General features: G+C 44.8%; 1 protein-coding gene and 1 pseudogene across 1 annotated transcript in view; both read right to left on the bottom strand.

The window, feature by feature from the left end:
• Positions 1–1,948: 1,948 nt before the first annotated feature.
• The window catches only part of LOC120928270 (granzyme A-like), a 36,349-nt gene continuing 21,565 nt past the window's right edge, over positions 1,949–16,732 (bottom strand). The window contains exons 3-5 of the mRNA XM_040339371.1: positions 9,011–9,149; positions 5,826–6,092; positions 1,949–2,340 (exon numbers count right to left, since the gene is read on the bottom strand). Of these exons, the coding sequence (XP_040195305.1) occupies positions 2,170–2,340; positions 5,826–6,092; positions 9,011–9,149 (577 nt within the window). The 3' untranslated portion in view covers positions 1,949–2,169. The remainder of the gene's footprint in view (positions 2,341–5,825; positions 6,093–9,010; positions 9,150–16,732) is intronic.
• Positions 14,185–14,361, bottom strand: LOC120925633 (annotated as a pseudogene).

Genomic DNA, 16,732 nt, shown 5'->3' with positions numbered 1-16,732 from the left:
ATTGAGCTGCCTAAAAACCCCATTCGGGGAAACTTTCTCTGTTGAAATTAATAAAACTTACTGGCCCAGATTCACAAAGGAGTTATGACGGCGTATCTCCAGATACGCCATCGTAACTCTGAGTGTGAGGCGTTGCATCTCTGCGCCTGATTCATAGAATCAGATACGCCTCACTGTTGCCTAGATAGGAGCGGCTTAAGTCTCTTACGCCGTCGTATCTTGGGGTGCATGTTTACACTGGCCGTTAGGGGCGCTTCTGTATTTTTCCGCGTTGAATATGCAAATGAGCTAGATACGCTGATTTACGAACGTACGTGCGCCCGGCGTATAAACATACGTCGTTTACGTAAGGCGTTGGACCGGCGTAAAGTTACCCCTCATAAAGCAGGGGTAAGTCATGTTAGGTATGGACACGTACGAACAGCGTTGTATTTTACGTCGTTTGCGTAAGTTGTCCGTGAATGGGGCTGGGCGTAGGTTACGTTCACGTCGACTAAGCATTGAGCGGGCGTAATTTACTTTGAAAATTCGACGTGATACTAAGCATGCGCGCACATGCGCCATTCGTAGTGTATCTGAGATATGCTACGCCCGCCTAAAGATAGGCGCTTCTTTGAGAATCTGGGCCACTATATTTGTATGGCAACAAATTTAATTTCAGTTTATGCTAATCAAAGGTGAATAAGGTGCAAGTTGAATTCTGATAGCTTGCTATTGTTGAGTAATGCATGTTACTTTTTTAGTTTAGTGAATAAGCCAGTTATTAGGAAAACAATAAAAAAAAAAAAAAGAGGATGACTATAAGGTAAAACTTTATTGTCAAGCCAGCATGAGAATTGGTTGCTGTGACTCCACCTGTTTTATATAACACCCGGATACATCTAATATCACTAGCAGTCATTTTAAATGATAACGCTCCCCAGAGGCAGAGATACAATGTAAATACAATAAAATGTCAACATTCCACAAATTACAAACAAATCAAGTACAGAGTCATATAAAATAACCAATGCATCAAACAACAAAAATAACCTTATTTTCATTTAGTATAAATAGTCATCTTGAATATGTGGTATGATCAGGATGGTAGAAAGAATTGCGCATCAGCTGTTTGCTAACATGTAATAAAAAGGAACTTTGGAGGAGGAGTAAGAGTAAAAGCCTTGTACACACGATCCAATTTTCCATAGACAAAACGTCAGACTTTTGTCCAAAGGGCGTTGGCCGGGAACTTGTCTTTCACACAATTGTCGGCCAACAAACATGAATGTAGTGACGTACTACGTGAAATTTCAGCTCTTGAGCATCACCCTTTGAGCACCTTCTGTTGTGTTTGGTGAGCATTGATTCCGAGCATGCGTGTTTGTACTTTGGACTTTTGTCTGACAGAATGGTGTACACACGATAGTAAAATCTGACAACAGCGAAAAATTTATAAGCCTGCCATCCACCATTTGTTGGCTGAAAGTCTGACAACAATTGTCTGCTGGAGTGTACAAACGGTTGGATTTTAGGCAAACAGTCTGTCATCACACAATTCCCATTGTAAAATCTGATCATGTGTACGAGGCTTTATGCTGCGTACACACGATCGGATTTTCCGTTGGAAAAACCTTGGATGTTTTTTCCGACGGAATTCCGCTCAAGATTGACTTGCATACACACAGTCACACAAAAGTTCTCTGAACTTTCGTCCGTCAAAAACGCAGTGACGTACAACACTACGACGAGCTGAGAAAACTAGGTTCTGAGCATGCGTCTAATTGTTTCCGAGCATGCGTTAGAATTTTTCACGTCGGAATTGCTACAGACAATCGGATTTTCCAATAGGAATTTTTTCCATCTGAAAATTTGAGAACCAGCTCTCAATCTTTTGTTGGCGGAATTTCCGACAGCAAAAGTCCGATGGAGCATACACACGGTTGAAATTTCCGTTCAAAAGCTCACATCGGACTTTTGCTGTCGGAATTTCTGATCGTGTGTACGGGGCATTATTCTCTCTGAATTCTTGAGATCGCTATTCAAAATTAAGGACATTTTAAGAATTTTGAAAACAGAAAAGAATGAAAAAGGGGGATTATATTATAGCAGAGGGGAAAGAATGAGCTATGGGGAAGGGATTGAGGAAGCAGGACTAGCAGTAATTTTAGATACAAAAGCACAAAAGGGCTAATAAATAGCATTTGTTTTCTTATTTATTTCTTTTTTAATCCAATTATTATAGTCTTTGGTGAGGAATGTGTAGACACTTGGTAGTTCAGGGTTCCCACAAATTCTTGGACCAAAAGAAACAATTCCCCGAAACATTTTCTTGCATATTAAAGGTCCTCCAGAATCACCCTGAAATATATAAAGCAAAATAATATAAACAAAAACAACTAGACTAGGAAGACATGATGGTGATTTGGCAAAACCAGATCATAAACAAGGCAGCCTAGGCAGAAGCTTAGGGCCTAATCCACAAAAACCCGGCGCAACGTATTTTTTCCCGTTTAAGTTACACCGCCGCAAAATCTCTACCTAAGTGCCCGATCCACAAAGCACTTACCTAGAAATTTTGAGCGGTGTAACTTAAATCCGTCCGGCGCAAGGCGTTCCTAATTTGATGGGGCGAGTCCCATTTAAATTAGGCGCGCTCCCGTGCCGGACGTACTGCGCATGCTCCCGACGTCATTTTCCCGACGTGCTTTGCGCGGTTTTACGTTGCGCCAGGTTTTGAGAATTGCGACGGGCGTAAAAAAAAAAACGAGTTGCGGCGGGAAAAAAAAAAATTGGAAAAAAAAAAGACAGCGACGCGGGGTAGAAGGGTCTACTTTTACAAGGTGTAAACAGTTTAGGCCTTGTAAAAGTAGCCCTAATTTTGCGACACTCACTAATAGAGAAAAAACGAAGCGTAAAAGCTTTGTGGATCTCCGTAAGTGCTAATTTGCATACCCGAAGCGGCATTTCGACGAGAAATGCCCCCAGCGGCGGCTGCGGTACTGCATCCTAAGATCCGACAGTGTAAGTCCCTTACACATGTCGGATCTTCTCCCTATCTATGAGAAACTGATTCTGTGGATCAGTTCCATAGATAGAAACAGGGATACGACGGCGTATCAGTAGATACGCCAGCGTATCCCTTTTGAGGATCAGGCCCTTAGAGCCTGGTGGAGGTGTAGAGGCCCAGCTACAACCTTCATGCTCTTACAGTAAACCAGGGAGATAGCACAGGTGATCAAAGCTGTGAACTTACCTTCCACTTCACAATAGACAATACACTTGTAGGCAGTTTGTGCCTATTGTAAACATTATCACTGTCAATCAAAGGGATATAAATGAGGTGGATGGAAGAATCCCCACTACTGGGATATTGTATTCTGAGGCCCCATACACACGATAGAATCCATCCGCAGATAAATCCCAGCAAATGGGTTTCAGCGGATAGATCCTATGGTGTGTACACGCCAGCGGATCTGTTTCCGCGGAGAAATCTCCTCTGGGATGGATTCCAGCAGATCGGATATTTGCTGAGATGCACAACAAATCCATCTGCTGGAATCCATTCCAACGGATGGATCCGCTCGTCTGTACAGACTTACCGGATCCATCCGTCCAAAGGGATTCCCCGCACGCGTCGTAATGATTTGACGCATGCGTGGAATTCCTTATATGACAGCGTCGCGCCGTCGCCGCGTCATAATCGCGGCGACGGCGCGACACGTCATCGCCAGAGGATTTCCGCGCGGATTTCAATGCGATGGTGTGTACACTCCATCGCATCGAAATCTGCGGAAATCTTTGAGAGGATTTATCCGTGGAAACGGTCCGCTGGACCGTATCCGCGGATAAATTCTCTCGTGTGTATGGGGCCTGACAGTGAAACTCGCCTGCTGGATCGCTTGAATTTTGTTCAGTGAATGACCAGTGAATGAATTGTTACATTTATTTTAGGTTTTACTTTTATTTCATTATATTTGGAATTCCAGGTATGAGGATTCATCAATGGAAAATGTCAGTGAAATGACTATTCCAGACAAGAGCAACTTTCCATTATGAAATCAGGTAAAACTTTTCCCTACTGTAAGGCTAAATTGTTAGATGCCTCTGACATTTTTGGATACCATCTGTATTAAAATGGTTTGAGTACATTTTGTTAACCTTTATAACCCAACATATTGTCATGTTAATGTTGGTTGCTTAGGAATAATGATGAACTGAATGAGCCTGAGTTTGGGATGAATCAAGTCTATGGAGGGGGGTTAATAAGGTCAATATGGAAGGGATTGTCAAACAAATGGTTTTTGGGCATTGAGCAGTGGACTCTCTTCCTAAAACATTTCAGGGGTGTCCCCAGGCAAAGCACCCTGTTCCCCTGTTGATGAGAACAAGTGGCTGGGCTCATCCCCACACCCCTGGTCCCAATTTCTATCCAGGAGCAGTGTTGCCAACCGTCAGTATTTTTACTGGCAGGCAGTAACAAACAGGCAATTTTCTCCTGCCAGTAAATGCCAGTAAAAGTAAAAGGTTGCCAGTAAAAAAATAGGGCTGTGAAGCTTGGCTTGGTATTAGAGCTGAAACCATTTGAGTGCCTACTACAGTGTGATTTGGTGGCTCTGGCGGAGGCGGTGCCTGAGCATGTCAAGTGATGTCAATGGAGCCAAGCAGAGCAGCCAGTTACTCGTGTGCAGGTCTGCGGTATGGGAGCAAGGCAGGCTGGGACCGAGACTGTCAGTGCTGTTTAGACTGGAGTGGACTGGAGGGATCACTAGGCTTGGAGAGAGACTGTCACTGTGTCTCAGGAGGGGATGTGTTGTGTCAGGGAGGTCTCATCATCATCTGTGCTACTGCACACTGCTGTCAGTGTCACTGTGAGAGTAAATTTTATGTGTGTGTGCCGCCCATTCTTATGCCTTATTATCTATCTTAAAACATATTGCTAATTGCACATTGTATTTGTTTGTAGCCTAAATACTAAAATTTGCACTTAATACTGTAATTTTGTAACTTTTGGAAATGCCAGTAAAAACTTGGCTGTGCCAGTAAATTTTGGGTGTTGTGTCAGTAAATTTCAATGTGTTAGGTTGGAAACACTGTCCAGAAGGTTCTCCTGCCAGCAACTGAATGTAAATAAAGGGTCTGGTGATACTAGCTAACATCACTGACCAAATATGGCCACATTTCTCTATATATATGGTTGATTATTTCAGCCAGCATCCTCAGCACCACTGTTTACATTCAGCTGAATGGGGTTGTGATGTAAAATAGTTGATAGAAATCAAGCAGCCACTAGCATTTTAGAATCTACAGTGCTGAGCAGGAAGCTGTCGTTCATTGATGGAGGTAATAATACTAATGAATTACTTACTGCACAGCAGACTGTTTGATGAGAGGTTATGCAAACAGGCCATTTAATTAGAAAATTGCAAACAGCTAGAGTTCAGGTTGAAACCTGCATTGCCCTGAACTCGTTTTGGAATTTTTTATTTTTTTATACCTTTTTGGTATGTTTTGTTTGAGAATTCCGCCCCGCGCCGACATACGTCACTTTTGCGTTTTTTCTTGTGCCCTCCTCTTTCTGCCCCATCTCCTTCTGGGACCTGCGCGTAACTCACGCATTCGCAGTAGAAAACAGGCTATGAAGCCGCAAGGCTTCACTTCCTGTTTCTCTTAGTAAGGAGCCAATGGAAGGGTCAGCTTCGGGTGCAGACATCGCAGGCTCCCTGGACAGGTAAGTGTCCTTATATTAAAAGTCAGCAGCTACAGTATTTGTAGCTGCTGACTTGTACTTTTTTTTACCCAGGTTGGAACTCCACTTTAAATGACAACACCTATTCCATACTTACTCTGCATACATCTTTTTCTCCACTCGCATCGAAGGTGCACATCATGTTTGTGGCGATCTTTATGCTAGATTTCCACATTGCAGCACATTTCTTTCTGCTTATTGCTGGAAGACTGACTTCCATCAGCTTGTCTGACAGTTGCAGAGTATTTTTTTTGGTTGAACCCCATCCTGCTGTGTCGCACACAGTCCCATCTTTGACATCATCAAATTTCTTTGGCAATGGCAAAATCTTCACAGCTTTGTTTAGTTTTGCTTTGCAAGACAGCTGAAAGAGATTTGGAAAGCCACATTGATTTTTGTATTCAAATAATTAAGTTCTAAAGTTTCATCTAAGTGGGAAATGAATATGAGAAGCAAACATAAATCATATTTAGAGCTGAACGATATTGGGAGAGTTTCTTTTGCCAAAATATTGGCAAACATTTGAACCTTTTGCCAGTAGTGTGTTTTGACTAACTCCCGTGGGTTAAGTAATCTCCTTTAAATTATCTTGGACCTGTTCTTGTGGCAAACAACCCTAATCTTTGTGAAAGAAATGTTACACTCTATTTCAAATTGTACTTTCTTTTGTATGCATTGCTTATGTTTTGCACACTCATATTTTACACACGGCACTAAGGCTTCATTTCCACTGACGTTTTTACAGCCACTTTTCTGAGCGTTTTTTACAGCTTAAAAACGCCTGTCCATGTTATTCTATGGCATCATGCCCACATAGGCGTTTTTGAGCTGCAAATGGCATAGGCGTTTTTGAGCTGTAAAAAAAACGCAGGACCAGGGCGTTCTGAAGCTCCAGAGTAGAGCTGTAAAAACGCCAGATGTTAAAAAACGCTCAAAAACGCGCGAAAACGCTCAAAAACGCTCATAAACGCTACCGCTGCGTTTTTGAGCTCCAGCTCACAAAACCATTTTTTTTTTATTTTATTTTATTTTTTTTACAAAATAAACATGGACAGGCGTTTTTAAGCCGTAAAAAAGGCTAGCACAAGTGGCTGTAAAAACGCCATTGGAAATGAAGCCTAATAATGTATTGCACATGATCACCCTATCATGTATTCGCATTCCTAAACCTTTATACACACGATCGGATTATCCAAAGGGAATTGTGTGATGACAGGCTTTTGTCGAAAAATCCGACCGTTTGTATGCTCCATCGGACAATTGTTGTCGGATTTTCCTCCAACAAATGTGGGATAGCATGCTTTAAAATTGGCCGCCAACGAATGTGTGTACATTGCTGTAATTGCTTTGCACCCCCCTCCCCCGGGTCTGCAAAAAGGTTGATGACCGCTGCTATGGGCTCTAGTCCCACATCTTTTGCAGACCTAGCAACGCCCCTGCCCCCTACAAATTCAGAGCTTGTAACAGTGATCACTGGTGTACATAACATAACTAACTACATTGTAACATGAGCTGGTACATGTAAATAACAGAAGGAACTTCAGCTGCAGAAACCTGCAAAGTGCAAAAAGTTCTTTGACTATCTGTTTAAGGGCTCTTTCACATGGGCGGACCGTTCAGGTCCACCTGTCATTTTTTTAGGTGGACCTGAACGGACGCTTTATGCAGGTCTATGGAGCGACGGATGTCAGCGCTGACATCCGATCCGTTGAATACAGGCGGATGGAAACCCTATTTTCCATTCGTCTGGTGGATCGGATCGGCTTAAAACGGACAAACGGTCCATTTTCATCCAATCCCCCCATAGAGGAGAGCGGAGGTCAAGGCTTAGCATGTAGGCCCTTTACAAAATAATCTAGAGTGGGTGACGTTGGACAAAGAGAAGGCTAATTTATTAAATACTTTATTCAGCTCTGTATATACAATAGAGCATGGAGGAGGGGCTCATGTCCATAATGGGGGTGGTAGTGACACCAAATCCACAATGGCTCAAAAGTGATATGGTCCAGAAATATTTAGACAGAATAAAGGTGGATAAAGCACCTGGGCCAGATGGCATCCACCCACGGATCCTAAAAGAATTGAGCTCTGTAATTTCAAAGCCACTGTATCTAATTTTTAGGGACTCATGAATGACAGGAATGGTACCACTGGATTGGCGTAGAGCCAATGTGGTGCCCATATTTAAAAAGGGAACAAAATATTTACCAAGTAACTATAGACCTGTTAGTTTAACTTCTATAGTTGGGAAGATACTGGAACGTTTAATAAAAGACCACATGGATGAGTTCTTGCTGGAAATAAGGTATTTTCCTGCCTCGTTTTTTGCCAATATTGATGCATATAAAGTTGCAATACTATATAGTATTTAAAAATTGAAGAAAATTGGAAAATCGTCTGGGGTTTGCTTCCTCTTTAAAGCCTCATTAAAGTGTGTGGATTGGCAAAATAATAATAATCAAAAAGATATTTGGTGCATTCCTCCCTTACGTACACATTTTCCCATGCATTGTCTCTTTAGAAATGCTGCAAGAACAGAAATCCAGTGAGCTCATGATTTGCTCTGCACTACTTCCTATGCTGTACTAAAATCCCAAGCAGCATTGTCAGTCCTGTTTAATTATCATCAGTGGACTACAGCATGGTAGGTGTTCAATGCTCTTACTATACTTCCTGTCCTACATGACAAGGGAAAAGGTGGGAACCCAGATGAATATCCTCCGCTGCAGACAACTCAGGTGCAGGCAATGCACTTAGCAAAGCAGGAACAAAGATTGTCTCTGGACAGTCACATTCTGAACAAATTGTAGCCTTTATTAAAAGAAGGACAGCACTACAAGTCAAAGCAAAATAAAATAAAACCCGACCTCTGATGCGTTTCGCACTGAAACTAGTGCTTAGTCATAGTGACTAAGCACTAGTTTTAGTGCGAAACATGTCAGCAGTCGGGTTTTATTTTATTTTTCTGTGACTTGTAGTGCTGTCCTTCTTTTAATAAAGGCTACAATGCAGTGTGGCTGTCCAGAGACAATTTTTGTTCCTCCTGTCCTAGATGACAACATAATTCCTCCATAGATACTGTACAATGATTGAACATTGGCATCCTAAGGCAGAAAGTGTGTTACTGGCAGTATCAATGGGTAAAAATAAATTAAAAAGAAGCAAGCCTAATAAAAAAAAAACATAATGCAGCCACCACATCTAAGGCAAACAATATTTTTTGTTTTTCTTTTCTTGTGGTGAAATACACTTCGATTTTTACTATTTACTTGATGTACTTACCTGTACAAGCTCGATGTCATTATCCTTTGTTTTCTCATCATAGTTGAGTCTTATGCTTCTTAAGACCTTGAACTCCTGTATATATTTATTTTTTACTGTCTTTGAGTGGACACCCAGTTGGATTGTAGTTGAAGAGTTGCTAAGAATTAAATATGCAAACAAATGTTTTATCCACAATTATGGTAAATACAAACCCCAGCTGGACAACATTTAGTAATAATTCCATAAAATATTGTTTTTCATATTTTTTTTATTGTATTTCAGCGCAGCTGATCTTATCCTTTTCAGTTACTTACTGTCTCAATGCACCTGACCTAGCATTAGCCGCATGCATGTCGTTGTTCTAGATCAGGGTTTCTGAACCTCTTTTCAGTTAAGGTGCCCTTACAATTATGCACAATCTTGAGGCACCCTATTCAAAAATTTAAAAAAACAAATAGTTTTACATAATGCAGCAACACGTAGGACACCCAGTGTTGCCAACCGTCCGTATTTTTACAGACAGTTCGTAAAAATGGGCACTTCGTAAATTCGTTCGTAAATGTCCGTGTTGTTGCGGAAATGTGCCAGTAAAAATAGCCAAGATCGATTCGGCTTGGAACTGCCAATGGAGATTGGAGGCAGGGGGTGATTGGAGGCAGGGGGTGAAGGTGGCTGAGGTGGAACTGCAGAGGGGGATGGAGGCAGGGGGCAATGGAGGCAGAGGGAGATTGGAGGCAGGGGGTGTTAGTGGCAGGGGGTGATTGGAGGCAGGGGGTGTTGGTGGCACCGTAGAGGGGGATGGTGGCACCGCAGAGGGTGGGGGATGGAGACAGGGATTGTTGGTGGCACCGCAGAGGGGGATGGAGGCAGGGGACGATGGAGGCAGGGGGTTATTGGAGGCAGGGGGCCTGGGGGAGATTGGAGGCAGGGGGTGTTAGTGGCAGGGCGTGATTGGAGGCAGGGGGTGTTGGTGGCACCGCAGAGGGGGATGGTGGCATCGCAGAGGGTGGGGATGGAGACAGGGGTTGTTGGTGGCACCGCAGAGGGGGAAAGAAGCAGGGGACGATGGAGGCAGGGGGTGATTGGAGGCAAAAGGACTAGGGGAGATTGGAGGCAGAGGGGGTGAAGACAGGGGGTGTTGGTGGCAGAGGGGGATGGAGGCAGGGGGTGATGTGACTAAATAAATAATTTGCCCTTATTAAAACGAAAATAACAAAAATATGTTTTTTTTACCATAATATCTACCTTAAATCACATTGCTATTTGCCTAGCATACTTGTTCGTAGCCTAAATACTGAAACTTGCAATTAAAAATGTAATTTAGTAACTTTTGTGAAATGCCAGTAAAAACGTGGCTGCGCCAGTAAACTTTGGGTGTCGTGCCAGTAAATTTTAATCTGGTAGGTTGGCAACACTGAGGACACCCAACGTTAGAGGTGATGTATTCTTCCAAAGCAAATACACTTTTGCACACTGGTACTGACTAGTATTCCAACGTTTCTCTTCTACCTCATAAATCTAATGTAATACCAGTGCTGACTAGGATGGGCAAACAAGCATGCTATGTAGGTGCTTTGGGTCCTCCTTATCAACAAATTATGTCACTTGTTGTTAGGATGCTGGAGGCTGGAAAGTTGTAAAAAACTGTGGCTTTGTGCAACTAGATGGCAGGTTTCATCCACCCTCAGGCTTGTATACAATTTTTGGGCAATTTGTAGGCATTTTGCCAAGGCACCCCTGAAGAAACCTAAAGGTACCTTAGAATGCCTGGGCACCCTGGTTGGAAAAGGCTGTTCTAGATGACCTTGTCTGTGCAATGTGTGCCAGCATGGCTGCCTGTAGTCTCAACTAGGGGCACATGTGACAGGGTGCAAACACAGAACCACAGTCAGGAGACAGTTATCCCCCCATAACACATACTTTTTTGATAATAATCACCAAGATTTGAAAACACTCTAAATAATAATAAAGTACATATCAAGTCAACAATGATTCTAATTTTAGATAGATTGGGAAATGATTAGAACTCCTGTTTATTTATTTCTGCTATGGGATGCTAACACTCTTTCCAAATCTAAGGCCCTGTACACACGAGAGGATCGATCCGCTGAAATTGATCCGCGGATCGGTTTCAGCGGATAGATCCGCTGGTGTGTACGATCCAGCGGATATAAAAATTTCTTAGCATGCTAAGAAATCTATCCGCTGGAATCGGCTCCAGCGGATCGATCCGGTGGTCTGTACAGACTCACCGGATCGATCCGTCCGAACCCATCCCTCGCATGCGTCGTAATGATTCGACGCATGCGTGGAATTCCTTATATGACAGCGTCGCGCACGTCGCCGCGTCATCATCGCGGCGACGGCGCGACACGTCATCGCGATGGGAATGTGGCAGGTGACGTGGCCAGATGACATGGCAGGTGACATGGCCAGGTGACGTGGACAATCCACAACTTGTGGCAGGTGACGTGGCCAGGTGATTTGGCAAGTGGATAATCCACTTGTGGCAGGTGACGTGGCAAGTGGACAATCCACAACTTGTGGCAGGTGTCGTGGTCAGGTGGCGTGGCAAGTGGACAATCCACAACTTGTGGCAGGTGACGTGGCCAGTTGACGTGGCAGGTGACGTGGCCAGTGGACAATCCACAACTTGTGGCAGGTGACGTGGCCAGGTGATGTGGCCAGATGACAGGGCAAGTGGACAATCCACAACTTGTGGCAGGTGATGTGGCCAGGTGACATGGCAGGTGACGTGGGCAGGTGACGTGGCCAGTGGACAATCCACAACTTGTGGCAGGTGACGTGGCAGATGATGTGGCAAGTGGACAATTCACAACTTGAGGCAGGTGACGTGGCAAGTGGACAATCCACAACTTGTGGCAGGTGTCTTGGTCAGGTGACGTGGCAAGTGTACAATCCACAACTTGTGGCAGGTGACGTGGCCAGTTGACGTGGCAGGTGACGTGGCCAGTGGAAAATCCACAACTTGTGGCAGGTGACGTGGCCAGGTGACGTGGCCAGGTGACATGGCAAGTGGATAATCCACAACTTGTGGCAGGTGACGTGGCCAGGTGACGTGGCCAGTGGACAATCCACAACTTGTGGCAGGTGGCGTGGCCAGGTGACGTGGCAGATGATGTGGCAAGTGGACAATTCACAACTTGAGGCAGGTGACGTGGCAAGTGACACGCTAAATACACGTACACTGCTGCTCTCTCAGCTGCTACTCACTCTGGTCTCACAAAATGGCTGAAATGGTTAAATAATACTGTTTTTTGAGCTTAGGAAGGGTCTTATGATGTTTCTTAACCAAACGCTTATAAACGCAAACGCTGTAAAATGCCGCGAAATTCGCGTCAAAAACGGGCGTTTTAAACGCCAGTTTTTGCGCTTTAAAACGTGTATTTAGATGAGTTTGCATCTGCGTCTCGTGTGCATGGGGCCCAAGGGTCAACTCACATCTATGGAAATGCAACACCCATTTTAGGCCAGTCAAATGGACCTGTCGGTAAATTCTGAACGATCTCAGAAGTGTCTCAAACTGATGTCAAACTAATGCCATTGACACAGACTCAAACCATGTTGATACATGAAGAGAGTATTTTAAATTTTCTCAATGAATGCAAAGCGTTCTTTGATTGGAAGAGGTGGAGATTTATTTATTTTTTTAAAAGCCTATGGCGTGTGAACACACCTAAATACTCCACCCGTTGCAGAAAAAATGTGCACACACATAAAGAGTGTTCACAAAAACGTGCAGACGGGTGCAACGTCAAGTGGTTCTCCTGTGAAGAGGGACCCAAACCCTGATCCCCTGGGGCGTTAGGCTCCAGACGGGGACTGAAGTACTGTGGTCCGAGCAACCGAAGCCGACCCAACTTCCTCGGATGGACTGCTGAAACAGAACCCTCCCAGTACTAGGTGGGGCTCCCCCAAAGGGAGACCCCATGAGAGCAGGCAGACTAAGCCAGAAGGCCATGTCCACCCACTCCCAAGACGTTCAGGGCTGGCCCGAGGACCCGCACCCTACTAATCACACAGTGACACAAAACGTGCCCAACAAAAAAAGACAAAAAGGTGACAAACATAGGCAATAAAGTGGGGGAAGGGATAGTGGAGAGGAGAGTGAAGAAGTGGTCATTGTGGTGTACAATGACCAGGCCCTCCGGCCAGGAATAAAAAATTCCTCTGGTCCTAGCCAAAAGGCCCGGCCCAGGAGGCAGGTGCTAAAAAAAGCGTGTATCTGGTGCAGTGACCGTGGTATCCTTTAATCAAAGTGTCCCTCACACACAGTGATCTTCAGATACCCCTGGACTGCCACTCCAGGGGCACATGCACCATAGGCTTTTCGTTCCATATCCAACCCCCCGACCGGCCAGTGCAGCCCTCCACCCCTGCCATATAGAGAGCCCTTCAAGGTTTTCTTGGGGAGATCTGCCGCTCCAGTTAGCAGCCTCCACCAATACTAGCCCCTCCAGACCCTCCGTCAACCCGGCAGATTTGCATGGTCCTACCCCGACCCATCAAAGGGCAGTACCAGCTCCTTCTACCGGATCGCTGACAGAGATAGCACTTAGGCCTTGTACACACGATACAACATGTCCGATGAAAACGGTCCACGGACCATTTTCATCGGACATGTCCGCTCGGAGATTTCGGTCTGATGGCTGTACACACCATCAAACCGAAATCCCCATGGACAGGATACGCGGTGACGTGGCCGCGCCGTGGCCGCGACGATGACGCGGCAACGTGCGCGACCCTGGAAGGTCAATCACTTTGACGCATGCGGGGGATTCCGGCCCAGCGGACATGTCCGATGAGTCATACTGACCATCGGACATGTCCGGCGGACATGGTTCCAGCGGACATGTTTGTTAGCATGCTAAGAAACATTTGTCTGCTGGAAACCTGTCCTGTCCGGTCTGCTGAAACGGAGCAGTTTCAGCAGACATGTTCGGTCGTGTGTACGAGGCCTTACACCAGCCAGAAGGCCAGACTAGAACTCGGCAAAAAGACCAAGACCAAGCGCAGCACCCATCCTCACCAGGAGCACCCTTCCAGATGGCTCAGACTTGACCATGGGCCGGCCCCCAGTATCTGTCGGGCAGCAGGGCGTAGTCCCTGCTGAAACCATCCTTCCAGGTGCAATGACATCATTGGATTGCATCCACCCTCCCCATGTAGGAGGTGCTTCAGCGCTCCGCTGACAACTGATAAGAACAGATACTACACCTGATCCTAGCCAAAAGGCCGAGAAGCGACAGGGAAGACACCACGATCAGCATGGCCAGAGTGCAATGGCCGAGCCTCGCCCTGGGAGAACCACCTTCATGATCATGGTGTCTCCCCTGCCAGGTAAGTATTCATTCCATTCAAACCTCTCTATCATAAAAAATTGAGAACCTGGGTTGTATCACGTAAATATGATGGAGTGGTAGTGACCAAGGGTTGTAGAAATTCGTCAATATATTTCCCTATGCGTGCAGTTACGGAATCTATGCCGCTGATAATGGGACGGCCTGGTGGATTAGTTGTACTCTTGTGCACCACTACTCACTTCAAAGATACCGATCGTAATGCATATATCCCACTCACTAGTTGCCATCATTCTCAGTGGCTTAAAGCTGTCCCAAAAGGGCAAATTCAGAGAATCAGACGGAATTGTACTACATCAATAGATTATCATCAGCAGGCACAAGTTCTAAAACTAAGATTCTTGGAAAAGGGCTATGATGAGAGAAATATTGATGACACTATTCAATCAATCGGTTCTCTGGATAGAAAACAGCTGCTAAGCGGTGCAAATAAGAATATCAATAACACCAGTAATTCTTTTGGGTATGCTATGATCACAGGCTATTCAAACCAGCACTTTTCAGTGAAAAAAATCCTTAAAAAACACTGGAACGTCTTGAAAAATGACCGAGTACTGGGTCCGATCATCCTGGACCAACCGGTTGTTATTTTCAGGGGTGCGCCTTCATTACGTCATAAAATAGCTCCTAACGTAATTGACCCCCCTAACACTGTACATTTTTTTTTAGGATATGAAGGGTTTTTTCCCCTGTCGCAAGTGTAACATTTGCAAAATTAATGCTTTTCAAGGGCGTAAACTGTTGTCCTTTTAATCCACCCAAACTCTTAAAACTTACAACATTGATTCCATCATCACTTGTTCTAGTGAATGTGTTGTATATTCAGTGTATTCATGTGACGACATTCAGTGTCCTTGCTCTAGGCAATATATTGGCCGGACCAAAAGAGCTCTCCATGTCAGACTGAAGGAGCACAAAGCCAGTGCTGCCAAATGTGCACTGGGTTTCCTATGCGCAAGTCGTCGTAAGTGGAAGTGGGCGTGAGCCATGCAAATGAGGCGTGACCCCATGCAAATGATGGGCCGAGCGCCAAAAAGATACGAATAACGAACGGCTCATGCGCCGTCCCGTGGACGCATCCCACTGCGCATGCTCAGAATCACGTCGGAACTACTCCCTAAGTCTACGACGTGAACGTAACCTACGCCTAGTCACATTCACGTACAACATAAACGACATAAGATACAATGGCTTGTGTTTCCTGGTCCATACCTTTGCATGGGTTGCGCCTCCTATATGGGGAACAACTTTACGCCGGACATACGACTTACACAAACCGCGTATATTATGCGCCGGGTGCAAGTACTTCGTGAATCGACATATCTCCCTCATTTCCATATTTGAATAGGAAATCAAAGGGAGCGCCACTTGCGTCCAGCGTAAATATGCGCCCACGATACGCCGGCGTAGGCAAGTTACGTTGGTCGGATGAAGCCATATTTGCACTTACGCGGCGTATCTCGAGATACGTTGGCGTAAGTGCTTTGTGAATCCGGGCCTCAGTTGCCTGGTATTGTGTCAACAGCAGTTTTTTCCTGAAGCTTCTTATTAATGTAAGATTCGCTCTGACTAAATACAGTTTCTCTGTTTCCTTTTTCTTTATTCTAGTGACATCTAATGGAATAACCATGTACACACATCTTCATGAAAAATTACTACATGGCTGATTGGTCTAAAATCTGGTCTGCATCTAAATCTTCCTCACCTAACATTCTGGCGGTAGAAACTAACTATAAGGTTTTAACCTTGTTGGTACCTTGTACCCTCCAGGTTGACCAAATTTGGACCAACCCAAGCAGCTCAATGCTTTCGTGGCTGTCCAGATCCAGGCACCCACCTGCATATATGGTGGTCCTGTCCGACAGTACAAACGTATTGGAAAAAAAAAATTGGAATTGCTTCCAGAATGTTTGAACTAAACTTACAACCAGAACCGGTCATAGCCTTACTCAACTTAAAACCAGATTATCTCACATATAACCAATTTAAACTCCTTATTCAACTCCTCACGGCTGCAAAACAGCCGATCGCAAAGGCATGGAGGATCGCCAACCTAGGGATATCCGAGACCAAACACAGACTAAATACTTTCCTGTCTCATGCCAAAATGTTGGCGATAGAAAGAGACCGTGGGCCAAATCCTCAAAAGAGATACGACGGCGTATCTACTGATACGCCGTCGTATCCCTGTTTCTAACTATGGAACTGATCCACAGAATCAGTTTTCCATAGTTAGCCAGAAGATCCGGCATGTGTAAGGGACTTTTTTTTTTTTTTTGAAAAGCCTATGGCGTGTGAACACACCCAAAAAACTCCACCCGGTGCAGAAAAAATGTGCACACACATAAAGAGTGTTCAC

Source organism: Rana temporaria, chromosome 1, assembly GCF_905171775.1.
Source record: "Rana temporaria chromosome 1, aRanTem1.1, whole genome shotgun sequence".
Classification (NCBI taxonomy): domain Eukaryota; kingdom Metazoa; phylum Chordata; class Amphibia; order Anura; family Ranidae; genus Rana; species Rana temporaria.
The sequence above is the reverse complement of the archived record's forward strand: the minus strand, read 5'-3'. Positions and strand labels throughout refer to the sequence as shown.